Below are 16,707 nucleotides of genomic sequence, written 5' to 3' on the forward strand. Positions count from 1 at the left end.
AGATAGTGTATACGTACACTGTTGCAGATAACACATTCCATCATTTGAAGGTCATTTGACAGATAGTGCTTTCTTATGTTGTAATAACTAAGAAGATAGTAGGCCTACTGCAAAGCAAAGCAAGACTGTTTCGGCTTCTAACTTCTCTATTTCTTAAAAATCTGCACAGAAACTATAAGAAATTTTGACAGTTTTGACAAACATGTATACTGGAATAGCCATCAGCTTTTATGCTGTTTTAGGTGTTCGTATATAGAGGCAAGGAGTACGAGCGTCTAAGTGACTTCTGTAGTCGTACTTTGAACCAGCTACCCAATGCAGAACTCATGAACAAGCTGACTCCTCCTGGAGAAGAGATCATGGAGTCACCACATCAATGTATCCTTTATGGACTGTGGAGTCATATGATCTTACAAGATGTAAAATTTTGAGGCATCTGTATGTGTTGTCATGGAAGAAACTGCTTTAAACATTCTAAAACTTTTGATTTGTTCAATTTAAAGAAAAAGATGGGTGATTTAAGTTGTTCATATGTGGAGCAGTATATTGATTCATTCAGTAATGAAGCACAGTGTTTGTCAGACTGTTTTTTTTTTCCATGCATTATATCATTTTATATATGCGTTTTTAGACTTTTACAGTGAATGCGATCAGGATTAAACTACTGGATATTCCATTGTGTCCTGGAGCTTGACATTTTCAAAGTTTCGGAACTACATACAAATTTCTTCATCAGGGCAGATAGATATGATCAGACAGGGTCGCCTATGTAACAAGCCCAGCAGAGTAAATACCCAAAAGTTCGCTTCTGAAAATTTGAAATTACCTGAAATGGAGAAGCGCTTATGAACTGTCGAAATACTAAGGTTGGATAAAAAGTAACGGGCAACAGTTCGATATTTCTGACATGGCTTTATTCACAGGGGTACAACATTTACGTACCTTCTATATAGTCGCCCCCATTATGTATTACCTTTTGCCAAATGTTTGGAAGGCGTCGTACACCATCAGCTCGTCCATCTTTGTTGATGTTACGTATTGACCGCCTTATAGCACGGATAAGTTCATATCTGGTATTGTACCGTGTCCCTCGCAGTGGTTCTTTCACTTTGGTGAAAAGATCGTAATTGCATGGACTCATATCGGGTGAGTACGGTGGATGTTCCAGAATCTCCCATTGCCAGCAGCGCAAGAGGTCCTTGACAGTAGCAGCGGTGTGACTCCTTGCATTATCATGAAGAATGATGGGATTCTGTACCACCAAATGTCGTCGTTTTCTCCTGAGGGCTGGATGAAGGTGGTGCTGCAGGAACCTGCAGTAGTAGTCCGCGTTTGCAGTCTGCCTTGGAGGTGCAGCATGGTGCAGTATTACCCCATCAATGTCATACGCCACAATGAACATCACCTTCACAGCACTTTGTACAGGGCGCACTTTCTTTGGATGAGAAGAACCTGGATGCTTCCATTCATTTGATTGACGTTTCAAGTTTGGTTGGTTCGTACGAGTGAGCCCAGGTTTCGTCCATAGCGACGATTCGTCCAAGAAAGTCGTTATCTTTCCTTTGGTACCGGTCCAACAAGGCCTGTGCAACTGCATAGCGGTGCCATTGTTAAACCTCGGAAATTTCATGGGGTATCCAACGCCCTGTAATTTTGTGGTAACCCAGAATGTCTTGCAGAATGTGGAACACAGCTTTGTGACATACTCCGACTTAACGCTGCTAACTCACATGCAGTCCATCGGCGATCAGCATCCAACAGGGAAACAAGGAGTTGAACTGTGTTGTCCTCCACACGGGGTCGTCCTGTACAGAGGTTGTCCTGAACGGCATCCCTGCCTTCCCAGAACGCTTTAATCCATCCTGCCACTATGCGATATGGCAACACTGCATCAGCACATACTTCACGCAGTCCCTGAAAACATTCTTGTGCACTACGACCTCGTGTCACTTCAATTTTCATCCAGGAACGTTGCTCTAGTTTTGTAAGCATGGTCTTAGGGCGCTCGCACTATCCCTATGAAAGTCAACATTCTACACACTGCAGTAGATTGACAGAGTACTGTCGCCGCTGGCTGCACTAACTCATCTAACAGTCCTTGTTCATGTCCACACAGCTGGCAGCTCTCGAATGCACCATCGTCACGTGACAGCAGTGTTGCCATAACTTTTTATCCAACGTATGTAGTAGTTGTTCAGTCTACTGTTCGAAGTCAGGTTGGAACCTCACAAGGCATCACTCATGAGGCAACTAAGCCAGGAGATGATGGAATAGGGTGGTCAATTCCCCCTCCATTGCATATATCACTGACTAGTAACATATTACACTAATCAGACTTCAGATTTGTACATCTATTGTTCTTCCTCTGACACATATCGTCAAGTGATATTGGTTATTATTTAAATATGGTATGTTCCTTAGCAGCTTCCAGATGTTCAGATTAACAAAGTGGATCCCTTGATGGATGACCGCAAGCAGAGGCTATCAGGCAAACCAATAAGTGACCAGATACTGAGATACCATAGGTGAAAATTGATTTTATGTATATATTATGTTGTGTTAGTTGTATTCATAGATTACTAGATACACAGAATAAAGAGGCTGTACTTCTTCGTCCACATTGTCCACCTAAGTTAGGACTTACGTAATTTACTCACACTTAACTCAACTAAGGGAACATTTAACACTAAAACCAATAAAATAAACTGCTACAAAATATTTTTAGAAATCAATATCAGAAAATTGGAGATAGTTCTTTGCCTGGAAAAAAATTATAAGACAATTGAAGAAAAATTGTACGGAATGTGTTTTTTCGGTTCAGAAACTCGATTGTTTTTAAAACATTTGACCGTATATTAACTTCACCAACACTAGAAAAACATTTCTCTTCCTTTTTCGTTTTCTATATTGGTAATAAATTTAATTCTTCTTACTCGATTTTTTTTTTTTGGTATTTTAAAACTTTCTTCGCTGAAGATTTGATAATATCTCACTTTAACACATTTTAATACAATGTGAATTTTGTTATTAACAGAGAAAAATTCGCTCTGGCGCCGAGGATCGAACCCAAGAAGAATTCGATCTGGTGAGATGGGTTGAACTTCAGTGTAGCTCAGTGGTTAGAGCACCCAGTGCATAGAACTGGAAGGTCTGGGTTCAATTTCTGGCGCTGGAGCAAATTTTTCACCATTACTGTACATATCAGTAGAAAACAATGGGCGTGAAAAAGAAAATGTTTTCTCTCATGGAAAAAGTTAATTTAATTCGCAAAATTGAAAAAAATCCAAATGTTAAGATATCCGAGATGGCGAGAAGAAGTCTTGATTGGCACCCAGCTTTCCCCTTGTTTTCCATTTTTTGTACATGATTGTCCATGATTTACTCATTGTAGTTTTTTTGCAAATAAATAGCATTTTTTTTTTTGCAAAAGTATTCAAACATTTTTAAACAAAAGTAGCAAACCCCTATTTAGCGTCAGCTCCCATTTAAGGTTAATTATTCTCCAGAAAAACGTTAAATGGAGGTTCTACTGTATTGGTCAGAAGTAACTGAAGAAAGATCTCTTCTGAAAATATATCATATGGCCTACTGAAAATATTTAACACCTACATTATGTAATTTCATCACACCATATTTTCTGTCTTTAATCTGTTCAGTCATAAATAATTGAGGTGTTCTCTGAAACAAGAACTTAACTACAAAGTCTTGAATTACAGAACATCGAACATTTAGATTTGGTATAACAAGCATTGCACAGAACGACATTCAAATTTTTTTCTAGAGTGTGCTGTGTTTGTTGGAGGGAAATAATATTTTGTCAAGAGGGAAATACGTTATTAAGGATTCAATATATACTGGAAATGGAAAAAAACAGCGTAACATACATTAAGTTGTTATTCCAGAGATCACCTCAATTTCTCGATGCTATTAAAAATGTTATATTACTTCTAGAGTGAATGATGTGCAGAAGTTTCGTTTCTCCCGCCCCTTTCATCGTAAAGATCCACTGAGACTGTCAGGTGGGGATGGTGACAATGAGTTTGCAAGTCTTTGGCTTGAACGCACAGTACTGGTGACTTCATATCCACTTCCAGGCATTCTACGCTGGTTTCCTGTTACCTCCACTGAGACATACCAGGTGAGAATGTCAGCATGTTTTACACCTTGTTATATTCTAGCATACTAGTGGCTTGTGCAGCAAATGCTGCTAACTAAGTTCAAATTTATTTCCAATGAAGAATACCAGAAATTTTGGAAGTTATTTGCTTCCATAATAATGAAACATAGACCTACCCCTCTGAATGGTTTTCTTCATGCTAAATACTTTTTATTTAACCTATACATCTTCAGTTCTTGAGTTCCAATGCGAAAACGCAAGTAACAATGTCAGAATGATGAGTCGGTTTTACATGTGGGAGTGAAGCAATAGTAGCTATTTCAGGTTATTGTGGATTGTAGGTTAGAGTTATGAAAATATCCTCTCCTCTCTCCTCTCCTCCCCTCCCCTCCTCTCCTCTCCTCTCCTCTCTTCTCTTCTCCTCTCCTCTCTTCTCCTCTCCCCTCTCCTCCCCTCTCCCCTCTCCCCTCCCCACTCCCCTCCCCTCTCCTCTCCTCCCCTCTCCTCTCTTTTTCTTTCCTTTCCTTTCCTTCTCATTATTTTAACATATCTTCTATATATTCCCTTCTTCAGTATATCTCTTTGTTTATACAATTTGAGTAGATTGGTTTTTATTCCACGTTGAGTAGATATGAGAATGTCAGTTACTATTGCTAAAGCATCACTGGTGAACATTGCTTCTTATGATTGAAACAGCGTCTGAAAAGGTCTAATCAATAAAGAAACTCTTGTCTTATCTCTTCAAAAGAAAGTCTTTGACATCACCTGGATATTAAATGAACACTCTGACTATACACAGTACTATTATTCTTTCACAGGTGTCTCCTTTGCGAAATGCTATTGAGACAATGGAGGGGGCCAACAAGGCCTTACGGGATCTGATCATAGCTCATCGCAGTGACCCATCTCTACAGTTGAACCCACTCAGCATGAAGATCAATGGCATTGTGGATGCAGCTGTGATGGGTGGGGTCACGAACTATGAGAAGGTGAGGATTGCTAGCTAGAACTGCTCATAAGATTTTATTCATACACTATATTGCCAGTGCTACATCAACTTACTACGAGAGAAACTAATCAGTAGTGAATGGCTGTGATTTAGATCTGTAATTCCATACAAATAAAGTGCCGGTAAGAGTTAATAAGAAAATGATATGTTGATCTTACCTCTTACCTAAGCATATGTTGAAAACGGTGTCCACCTTTCTGGATGCGAGAACCACATCGGAGAAACTTGCAGATATTCAGGCAAGAATACAGCTGAGTTGTAGGAAATCTTCACGCCGATTAGCACAAAAATGCGACATGTCACAACAATCATCATTAAGAAGACTGAAATTGCTGCACTTTTATCATTATAGAGAGACAGGGTTCATCAATTATAGCAAGCTGTTGATGAGGTTAAGGGGTTAGGTACAGCTTACAGCAGTAAAATTTTTGGAAGTATTCAACATTTTTTTCCTCCATTACTGTGTCTTGTAGAATAATGAAAATTGGTGTGTGTAAAACACTGTCCTTCTGATATATGAAAAAAAAATTTTACGATTTAAAAAAATATTTATATATTTTTTTTTTCAAATTTCATAATGGTGGTAGTTCACTGTGCAGTAATGAAGCGTTTCCCTCATGACTCATAAACGTGTTAACTTTTTCATGTTCGCTCTCTTTTATTTTGTTGCTGAATCTCATGCTTACAATATCATACTCTTTCAACTACATTCCTTAACAAATAGTATTTTTTTTATTTTGTGTTAGAAGAAAATACTGATATTTGACAATTTTTTTAATGAATTTAATTTTTATTGCACAATCTATCAATGGTGGAGAAGTGATCTTGCATTATATTGTAGATATGACATGCATAAATACAAAAAATTTCATCACAGAATGTTGAATAGTTTTTCAGTTATGTGGGAAACGTTTCATCACTGATAGTGAAATGAATTTTGGAAAAAAAAAAAAAAAAAAAAATGTTGTTTTCTAATGCCAGGCGTTTGACAAGGTTATTTGACCTCTTGCACTCCAATATTTTTCAAAGATATTATCATGGTCAGCCACTGAAGCACAGATTTTGAGGTGTTCCGAATCCATTTCTTGGTTTGAGTTGCACAATGGACAGTAAGGGGACAAAAAAAATGTAAATAATTTTTTTTTAAATCGTAAAAATATATTTTTCTTATAGCAAAAGGACAGTGTTTTACACATAATAATTTTCATTATTGTACAAGTAAAGTGATAGAGTTGGAAGTAAATCCCGAAAAGACTAAGTATATGATTATGTCTCGTGACCAGAATATTCTACGAAATGGAACTATAAAAATTGGAGATTTATCCTTCGAAGAGGTGGAAAAATTCAAATATCTTGGAGCAACAGTAACAAATATAAATGACACTCGGGAGGAAATTAAACGCAGAATAAATATGGGAAATTCGTGTTATTATTCGGTTGAGAGGCTTTGTCATCTAGTCTGCTGTCAAAAATCTGAAAGTTAGAATTTATAAAACAGTTATATTACCGGTTGTTCTGTATGGTTGTGAAACTTGGACTCTCACTTTGAGAGAGGAACAGAGATTAAAGGTGTTTGAGAATAAGGTTCTTAGGAAAATATTTGGGGCTAAGAGGGATGAAGTTACAGGAGAATGGAGAAAGTTACACAACGCAGAGCTGCACGCATTGTATGCTTCACCTGACATAATTAGGAACATAAAATCCAGACGTTTGAGATGGGCAGGACATGTAGCACGTATGGGCAAATCCAGAAATGCATATAGAGTGTTAGTTGGGAGACCGGAGGGAAAAAGACCTTTGGGGAGGCCGAGACGTAGGTGGGAAGATAATATTAAAATGGATTTGCGGGAGGTGGGATATTTATTTTATTGGGTTATTTTACGACGCTGTATCAACATCTATGTTATTTAGCATCTGAATGATATGAAGGTGATAATGCCGGTGAAATGGGTCCGGGGTCCAGCACCAAAAGTTACCCAGAATTTGCTCGTATTGGGTTGAGGGAAAACCCCGGAAAAAACCTCAACCAGGTAACTTGCCCCGACCAGGATTCAAACCCGGGCCACCTTGTTTCGCAGCCAGACGTGCTGACCGTTACTCCACAGGTGTGGACGAGGTGGGATATGATGGTAGAGACTGGATTAATCTTGCTCAGGATAGGGACCAATGGCGGGGTTATGTGAGGGCGGCAATGAACCTCCGGGTTCCTTAAAAGCAAAAGCCAGTAAGTAAGTAAGTATTGTACAAGATACAGTAATGGAGGAAAAAATGTTGAATATTTCCAAAATTTTACCGATATAAACTGTACCTAACCCCTAAAGTGGCTAGTTACATATTAGGGACCATATATTTTACATTGTCCATTCATCACTGTGCAGGAAGTAAAATAAGTTGGACAATGGATTAATGATTTTAAGTCCATGACCCTGGAGGAAGAACAAAATGAAAGTTGAGGCTGGTTTTTGGATTGTTGGCTGAAGAAATAAACAAATTTCAGAATGCTGGATTTGTTTTTAGTTTATTGGCTATTAATTCTTGTTGTACACAGGCATTCTTCACACCTGAGTATCTGGAGATACATCCGGAAGATGCAACACTTGTGACAAAGTTGCAAGATTTGATTGCATCACAAATCCCTCTCTTGGACGTGTGTATCCAAATCCATCGCCAGAAAGCACCACCCTCACTTGGGCCCTTCCAGCAGCGACTTGAAGAATGCTTTGCAGAAATGCAGAGTCATGTGGAAGCTAAATACGGCAAGAAGGTAATGTGTCCGAGGCATGTCTACTCTCTTTCCAGCTAAAGATTGAAGTAAATGTAAATAAATGCACGTGGCATAATAGTTCCTGATTGGCTGTTGGACGCACAACTCCTCCAAACTCATGCTTGTCATCCTCTTCCTCACATTAAAATAGTTCCTTCTAAAATAATAAAATGTATAATATACATGGAATACGAGTGAATTAAACATGCTTATAAGAACACTTTCTTACGATTTAAACAATATGTTTATATTAGTAGTTTCAGACATTGCGTGTTAAATCATTGTAACGTGTATTATGGCAACGCGCATGCGTAATAGGCATTAAATCCCTCCCAAGGTGACTTGCAGCTTCACAGAGCACATCAGCACAGCTGGTAGAACGCAGTGCGAGATTCAGTGTTGCCAACCTCAAATAAATTTCTGTAGAATTAAAGAAATTCTCCACTCTTCAAAGAATAACATTTAATCACGAATCTACAGAAAAAGAAAATCCACTATTCCCATTAGAGAAAATGATAAATATTAACTCTCTCTGAGGATTTTACAGGTTAGTTCAATGAATGTGTTGAAATGTCTGCAATATATCAGACGTTGGCTGCCCTGCGTGCTCACTTGCTGAAAATAATGCGCCCTGGTGGCTGCTTTGGTAGCTAGCTTGCGATTCCGGAGTAATACATTTCGGTTTTGTTTACGTCTACTTCAATCTTTAGTTGGAAATAGTTTAGAGTTCAACTTTCTGTTTGTAGGAAAGGTTAATTCGCCATAAAGATATTTCCTCTTTTTTTTTTATAGATCTGTGATTTTTTATAGATCTGAAGTTTGAAAATGCTCATTTTGTAAAAAGGGCAATTTGTCATAAAAATATTTTGCACTCTTTTTTCTTTTTTTCCAGACCTGTGATTTGAAGTTCGAAAATGCTCATTTTGTAACAATGAGAAGACAATTCAGTGGTGCTAATACAAATATGGACAATCATAGATTGTCTGAAGTTAGTCTTACATCATCAGAGTAAGTACATAATCTTTATTATTTTCAGTTAAAAAAAAAATTGGGTGCCTGATATACTGTACCTCAGTTGATATTATATGACTGGCTACTGGCTAGAAGAATGTGGGTTTGATTCCTGCAAAGGCAAAGCTACTTTTCTCTTTGTTGTTACTTCCAGAATGGTTCTGGTGTTAGTACTTATCAAATTAAATGATTGCAGTTTCTCTCGTTCTGAGGGTAAAGCAGCTGGAGCACAATACAAGTCACACAATTCCTTGTGATGTGACCGTGAAAACATGGGAACTTCACATTCTTTCTCTCAGAGTGCCTTTCTAACATGTATGCAGCGAATCTTTATTTTTTAACACACAAAATTTTGAAGTCATATTAGAATTTTAAGTTGTAAAACAATTTAGTTATATTTGTTCATGGATTCATTAATAAAATGATACTTGAACTTGGTTAGTATTACTGTTTTAATTTCTTTGAAATAGACGATAATGCGAGAATATTCTTGTGAAGAATTCAACATGGAACATTTCTGTGTAAAATATATTAATTTAATGAAAAGTATCATGGAAAGTATGAAGTCTGTGAAGAGCTTCATTCAATACAACATTAGATGCCGAGTAATTAAGAGGATTAATTTTTTTAATTAATGAACAGCTCTACCCTACCAATTTGTTTGTCAATATTTTAACCTCGGACAATATATGAATTTAGATGATTTTCCCAAAAATTATACCATATAAGTGGAACTATTCTTTGTAGATGTTGTTTCCCATTGTTTTATGTTTTGCTTCTTTGTTGATTACCATCTTATCGTCCATTGTTACTGTAACTTCATAACAACTGTCTCTTTCATGGGGTCACTTCTTTTCTTAATTTTAAATATGTGTTTGTTTAGAAGCTATTTCAATGTATTTTATGTACAAAACAGTAACCTTGCATTATCTGTTACCATGTGCTAATATTTCACTTTTAAAGTTTATGCTATGTAAGGTTTTACCTTCAGTAAGTTCATTATTTACTTTTGGGCAGTGTTACTAATTATTACACAGTGTTTGTGTTGTAATTGTTTCATCTACTACCATTTAGTTGCTGTTTGTCTATTAATGCATTATGTGGAGTACTTTGTTTGGACTGGTATCTGTTGCACCATCATCTAACTAGCAGTTTTTAGTTTTCTTCTTGTAGCTGTTTAAAATTGCAATTGTTGGTAGAGAAATTTTCCCTAAGTATTTTTTCTGAGTTCGTAAAATATTTGGTAGAGGAACCAAGAACATAATCTAATTGTCCTTTTAATTATTGTTTGTTTAATTTTGTTGACATTATACTTAAGTACATAAGTAATATTGCTTGTATTGTAGGTGTATGTGCGAGAGAGGCAGAGGGAGAGGAAGGGGGGGAGAGAGGTGGAGTGAGTGTTATTCAAGAAAAAGTTTTATTTATTTTCTTTTTGACTTGTAAAAATATTTAGAAAGGAGATTAGTTTGACTCCAGAAAATTGTTACTTTTCAGAAACTTTTTGTGAAAATATTTAATACTTTGATTAAACTCTTAACATTGTTCTTGGCAGTGACATAAATATTGTGATACGCATACCTGTAATTAGCTAGGCATACGAAATCAGACTGTTTTCACTTAAGTGTAAACATACAGAGCGTTCGCCTACAGGTGAGGCCAGGAAAGCGGCATGTACTGATACGCCGCTTTGTGCACGCAGTTGTTGAGACACTCTCGACAATCAAGGTCGACAAGTTACCAGTTGTGAGCCAGATGTTGCAGTATTTAACACGTACAGTGCAGTTTCTTGACACAGTTGCTTAAATATTCAGCGTTGTGTAAAATTTGTTAACAATGCAAAACTCAAAATTCACGCTTGAACAGAGAGTTTTTATGTATGATGCATATGTGAAAACAGAGTCATGTAGAGAGGTGCGTAGACAATTTGAAGTGAAATATTCGGGTGCTCCAATTCAGGGTAGAGAAGCTGTTAGACGTCTTGCTAACAAATTAAGGACAACAGGGTCGATAAATGCTACAATTCCTAAGCGAAAACAAAGAGTATTGATGGAAGAAAAAATTGATGAAATCAGTGCATTATTTACACGCTCTCCTTATAAATCTCTAAGACGTGTTTCACAGGAAGTTAGTGTTTCAAAAACATCAGTCTTTACTGCTGCTAAACTTTTAAAATTCAAACCCTACAGAGTATAGTACAGAAAGCGGAAGCTTGTGGATAAACGATTCCCGCAAGCGACACCGCAGGCAGGCCGCTTTCCTGGCCCCACCCGTAGGCAAACGCTCTGTACATCATAATACTCATTTTTAAGGATAGACAAATCTAATATATTACTGTATTTTGTTTTCGGGAATCTAATACAATCCTAGAACAACTTTCTTATTTAGTATGTAGTAAATGTTTTATCTTTGTAAAACAATTTTTAAAGATATTATAACAATTCTTAATAAGTGTAAAGTCGAAATTCGTAACCTAGATGTTCTAAAGTATCCACTTTTGATGAAAATACCAGGAACCAGTGATAGATATGGTGCAGAAGCTACTTCCCAAATAAATGCTCTTCAGAAAGAGATTTTTCACCTCAGTTTAATTTCTCATAATACACAGAAACAAAATATGCATCAAATTTCCACTGTGAAGTAATATAAGAAGTGGAATTGTTAGTAGAATAAGAAAACAGTGAGTTCAGTTAATGGTATCTTCTCATCCTTCTTCTGTGGAGCTCTGCTCCTCTGACAATCTTGGGGCTTATTTCTCGATCTTTTAACCTCAATCTTCATAATATCATTCTGGACATCATCAAGCCAACTTAACTTACGTCTTCCAACTTTTCGTGAACTACCATTTTGGCATCTAAAGATATTTTTGGCATTCTACCTTCAAGTTCATGGTGCCTATTATGGTCAATTTTCGTGATGGTTTTAATATAAGTGATTGATTCTATTAAGAGTACACAATTGCTATACAGGGTGTTAAAAAAAAGTATCAAATATTTTAGGAGGTGCTAGTATACATCAAAAGAAGAAAATAATGTCTAATAAACATGGGTCCTACAACACATACTTTCTGAGATCTGAACACTTGTTCATAGGAGGTGCTCAGCATCGCAAAATTTTTGTACACAATTGGAGGTCAATCACAACAATTTTAGTGAGAGAATCCTGACTAATAGATTTTGATTAGAAGTATCAAAGTAACGTTTGATGATGAAGAAAGCAGAGGGGAGTAGAGGAAGAGTATAAAATTGTATTATTTACAGTATGCAAGAAAGAATCACAAATAATGAATTGCTGTATTTAAAATTTGTCAGTTAATTGAAAAGAAAATGCACCTTCCACCCAATTAGAATTAAGTAAAATAGCACATCTTACCTAAGCATTCACATTACAAAAAATGCATAAAATTCTTTATAATGGGTCAGTTATAATTATGTCAACACCATAAAGATTGTTATGTAGAACATGAGATTATCTGGCAATATTAGGAATCACCAATATTCGGAATGCCATTCATCATGATAAATCGCGTATCTGATAAGTGAACTCACTGTTGTCAATAAATTTCGAGTTGCTGCAACTGAGGTGAGGAACTCTCGTAACCTAGCTTTGCCTTGGTTTTGTTTGCATGTTGATTGGTGCCTGATCACTAGAGGGAGTAGGTCCCGGGTGTCAAGTCTAACACGATCACAAGTTGCCACGCTCAAAAGTTTTGCCACTACATTCAATTTCTCCAACATCAATTCCAGCAACACCCTGGGAAGGTAAGGTGTTCAATGTGCTCTTTTTGTTTTCATATAATACAACTCTATCTGGTTTCAGTGTTTCAGCTTAACAACTACGTCATTAATACTCTTCTGAGGTGTGTGTTCTTTTGTTCACATCAAAGTATAATGGTAGTGTCAAGAATTACGTTAAAAAGAGACTTACAGGTATCCTAGCTAGAAATAATAATTGATACACCATTTAGCAGTTTAATTAATGCTTTAGTAACAAAGCGTTCAATAGAACATTTTTTTCCGACTGCCATTAGTCTTGTACATGTTGGTAATAATGTTAGATTGTATTTATTACTCACATGATCATCTTTGGTTATTTACATTAAAAATTCTATATTGCGAAATCTTCAATTCAAAGTAACAAATAATTCGAATTGTTCATTATTCGCCAGTTTAAAACCTAGGTTTTCATATGCTTTTAATTTCGCTAAGTATGGTTAATTTTTATTTCAAAGAAAAAATGCAGGTTTCATATCTGAAAGACTGAAAAAAAAAATATATAAATTTATATACTACAGGGTGAACCATAAGTAATGTTATAAATATCAGGGGTTATTCTTTGAGATATTTCAAACAAAAGAGGTTTAATACAATTTTGCTTGTTTTAGCTTGCTTTTTGAGATAACAATTGTTTTGTATGAAACATTTCATAGCATATATATTATTTTAATGTACAGAAGTACATATGATATTTCCATGCAGATATTCTGCGTCATCATACGATGAAAGAGTAATGGAACGGAGAAAAATTCTCTCCGGCGCCGGGATTTGAACCCGGGTTTTCAGCTCTACGTGCTGACGCTTTATCCACTACATCGGTACATCGGACTGCGCTTATTCCGTCAGATCCCGGCCAACTAGTCACTCATTATGAGTGCACCTCAGCACATGTGTGGACTTCGGTCCTCGGTTCATAGATATCTATGACGTAGTGCAGGTGGCGGCCACTAGAGGGAACCCAAGAGTTGGAACTTAAAACTGAGACGATTCTTCCGACGCCGAGGTGGAATCCGGTATGGCTTAGTGGATAAAGTGTCAGCACGTAGAGCTGAAAACCCGGGTTCAAATCCCGGCACCGGAGAGAATTTTTCTCTGTTCCATTACTCTTTCATCATTTCATAGCGTGTTTTGGGAACGCTATTTAATTCCCAATATGCTCAGTCAGTTAAAGAGAGCAGTGTATTATGATTGAAATAAGTTTAGTTTTGTCCCTTAAATTGTGTAGAAATTTGATTTGAACAAATGAAACTTTTAGTTCTGAAAAGGAACTTTAAAATGTTACATTTTTCGGATAAAATTTCTGCACATTTAAAGGACAAAACTAAAATTATTTCAATAATTTATTATCATAATATACTGTTCTCTTAAATTGACTGATCATATTGGGAATTATATCAATGGTTTTCCCGAAACACTCTAAGAACTGTTCACTATAACACAATTTTTTTTATCGAAAAGAAGCAAAAACGAGCAAAGTTTTATTAAACTTTTTTGTGTGAATTATCTCAAAGAATAACCCCCTAAAATTAATTACATTACTTACAGTTCACCCTGTATTTACAATTATCATGTATTCAAATTTTATAACAAATTTCCAAACCGCATCAGATTTATTTGGTAAGAGTTGTTCGAGTTTCGAATTTGTTCGTTGTTGTACCATGCATGTTACGGTGTCTTGTTCATTTTCACATAGTCCTATACAGCGATTTTGTTAATTCCACATGTAGTGTGTATTTTTACATATTCTTAGGCCGTGTCCTGCATGGAATGCAGGGGCGAGCGGCTGTGTGTGACATCTTCAAGCTACATCATTCGAACGCTAGCATGGAAATGAAAACTGCCCACATGAGCATCATTTGTCCTCACGTGCATGCAACGATGCTCAAATTTCAATCCTGTTTGAATCTTGAAGCAACGACAATCAGCTTCTCAAAATGGACTACACTGAGGTTTTAATTACTGAAGTACAAAAAAGACATGCCATTGCGATAAACAGATTCATATCGACAATAATAATTTGTTGTAGTATTGTATTGAGGTAGCAGCAGTGGTGAATATTTCGTGTAAGTTACGTATGCGTATACATTTTTCTGTTACGAATTTTTTTTTTGTTGTGAGGTCTTCTATCGTAAGGTTATGATATAAACAGTGATCTTTATCAGAACTTATTTAGTATGAGACACACATGAAATCTGAAAATAAAATAAATATTTCGTTATTTCTCGTCTTTTAAAATATATGTCTATTTAAAGGCTTCTTTTCAGTTAAAAACAGAATAACTGCGAGTAAATATGGTAAGTTCACAGATAATGTTACATATGGGCTATTCAATATGAAATTGATCAGTAAAAAACCTCGCATTTTTTTAATACTCTAATTTTTTCCCTACTTATACAAGGTGCTGAGGACAGTGCATTTTCAAAAATATACTGTCGAAAGTCAAACGGTTTTCGTATTATTGAGCGACAAATTTAGCGTATTTTATAAATACAATACTTACTTTTAGGCTTTTTGCCCATTTGTAAAAATATGAAAAAAATTGAGAAAAAAACTTGCATTATTAAGAGGGATTCGGCATTGTTTGCTTAGTGGCTCGGCAATAAGTTTTGAGGGTATTAAATAAATTATTTTTACATGCCTGGACTTGAATGGCACAGTACAGAAAGCACTGGCCGAGAGCTGAAGATAAGCGAGCGTTGGGCGTCATTTTACTCCTGTGTTTATGAAAACTTGTGATAAAGCTAGCACAGCTATGTGCTACTAGACGAAACATCACGTGTTTGTCTCCTGGCCTTGCTTGTCTGGGCTAAATCCCGCCTCGCAGTCAGCTGGTTACTTCACGTGCGTACTATTTATTTTTTTTATTTGATATTTTAAATATTTTCTTACCAACGGTGCACCAGTAAAAAATATGTGTTTATTTGTACTTTCAATGTGGAATCTAACCATATATTTTAAAAATATTTTTTCATGGGCAAAGGCGTCTTAATGAAGAAAAATCTAAATTTCTCTATTTTCATAAAAAGTAAGAAAAACTGTTTACATGTCAATATAAACTTTAATTTCTCAGCATCAAAATAAACCATGATTTTGATCATTGGGTGAAATGGTTTCGGAGCCACAACAGTTTAAAGTTGCTAATTTTATGAAAATACGATAAATGTAAATATTTTAAATTTAAACGCTATGAAGTTCTGATGCCTCAAACTTTGCACAAAGCATTGTATCACAGTTGTCAACGGACAGAAAAAGTTTCATTGTATTTAAAAATTGTAAGGTCAATTTTCTCTGTATTTTGGTTGATTTGAGATGGAATAGCCCATATATAAGACTTTAAAAATAAAAAAGAGTCTTAAGTTAAAGTTATTATTAGCCTTTCTCCGAGACTAATCGGCTGTTGAAAACTCATCAGCAAATGCGAGATATTTGTTTTCAATTTATCGACCGTGTCAGCAAAAGTCTCTACTGTCATTCTTGTATAGACCTACTCTTTGAGCTTATTTGGAAACTCCCTAAGAACGGGATAAAAATGATGGAATTCTCTGTACTCATGTCTTTCCAAGAATTTCTCGTTTTCTTTTAAACAAGAAATGCACCCAGGCTGTCTTGTAACAAATCCCTTCTCTTGTTGGCCATGCTTAAAAAAAAATCTGACCAAATATGTGACGATGTTTTTGCATGAAGTAGTCGCACACTGCCATTGGCCCATGCATCTCACATAGGACACGGCCTTATGGCCCTCTTTGGCTGAGAAGCAATGTTATATTTAACGAAAAACTAACTTTAGTTAAATTGAAAAACTATCTAAAAGTGACATTGCAAAATTCCTGTAGCATTCTTTCGTCAGCATTGTCTACTTACCTGAGAAATAGTGATGCCATAGAAGCATAACTAAGTCATTCGAGGTATAGAGATGACAAAAAGAATGCAAGTCAGATGGGCTAGACACTGTGATTGGGAATGTGAACTACTGAAACAAATTGAAACAAAATTCGATTGACTCATATATTTAATGGCAGTGACGTGTTCA

At 36.1% G+C, this 16,707-nt stretch overlaps 1 protein-coding gene across 6 annotated transcripts in view; it reads left to right on the forward strand.

The window, feature by feature from the left end:
- mbc (myoblast city) overlaps window positions 1–16,707 on the forward strand; it is a 131,221-nt gene that overhangs the window by 62,843 nt on the left and 51,671 nt on the right. For 2 of the 6 annotated variants that reach the window (XM_069839028.1, XM_069839030.1), the window contains 7 exons: window positions 243–378; window positions 2,432–2,525; window positions 3,952–4,138; window positions 4,936–5,106; window positions 7,675–7,890; window positions 8,783–8,898; window positions 12,552–12,662. In XM_069839028.1, the coding sequence (XP_069695129.1) occupies window positions 243–378; window positions 2,432–2,525; window positions 3,952–4,138; window positions 4,936–5,106; window positions 7,675–7,890; window positions 8,783–8,898; window positions 12,552–12,662 (1,031 nt within the window). Of the gene's footprint in view, window positions 1–242; window positions 379–2,431; window positions 2,526–3,951; window positions 4,139–4,935; window positions 5,107–7,674; window positions 7,891–8,782; window positions 8,899–12,551; window positions 12,663–14,427; window positions 14,925–16,707 lie in introns of those variants that run through there. The other 4 variants (XM_069839029.1, XM_069839032.1, XM_069839031.1 and 1 more) reach the window with 3 other exon arrangements.

Source organism: Periplaneta americana, chromosome 11 (assembly GCF_040183065.1).
Source record: "Periplaneta americana isolate PAMFEO1 chromosome 11, P.americana_PAMFEO1_priV1, whole genome shotgun sequence".
Taxonomy (NCBI): domain Eukaryota; kingdom Metazoa; phylum Arthropoda; class Insecta; order Blattodea; family Blattidae; genus Periplaneta; species Periplaneta americana.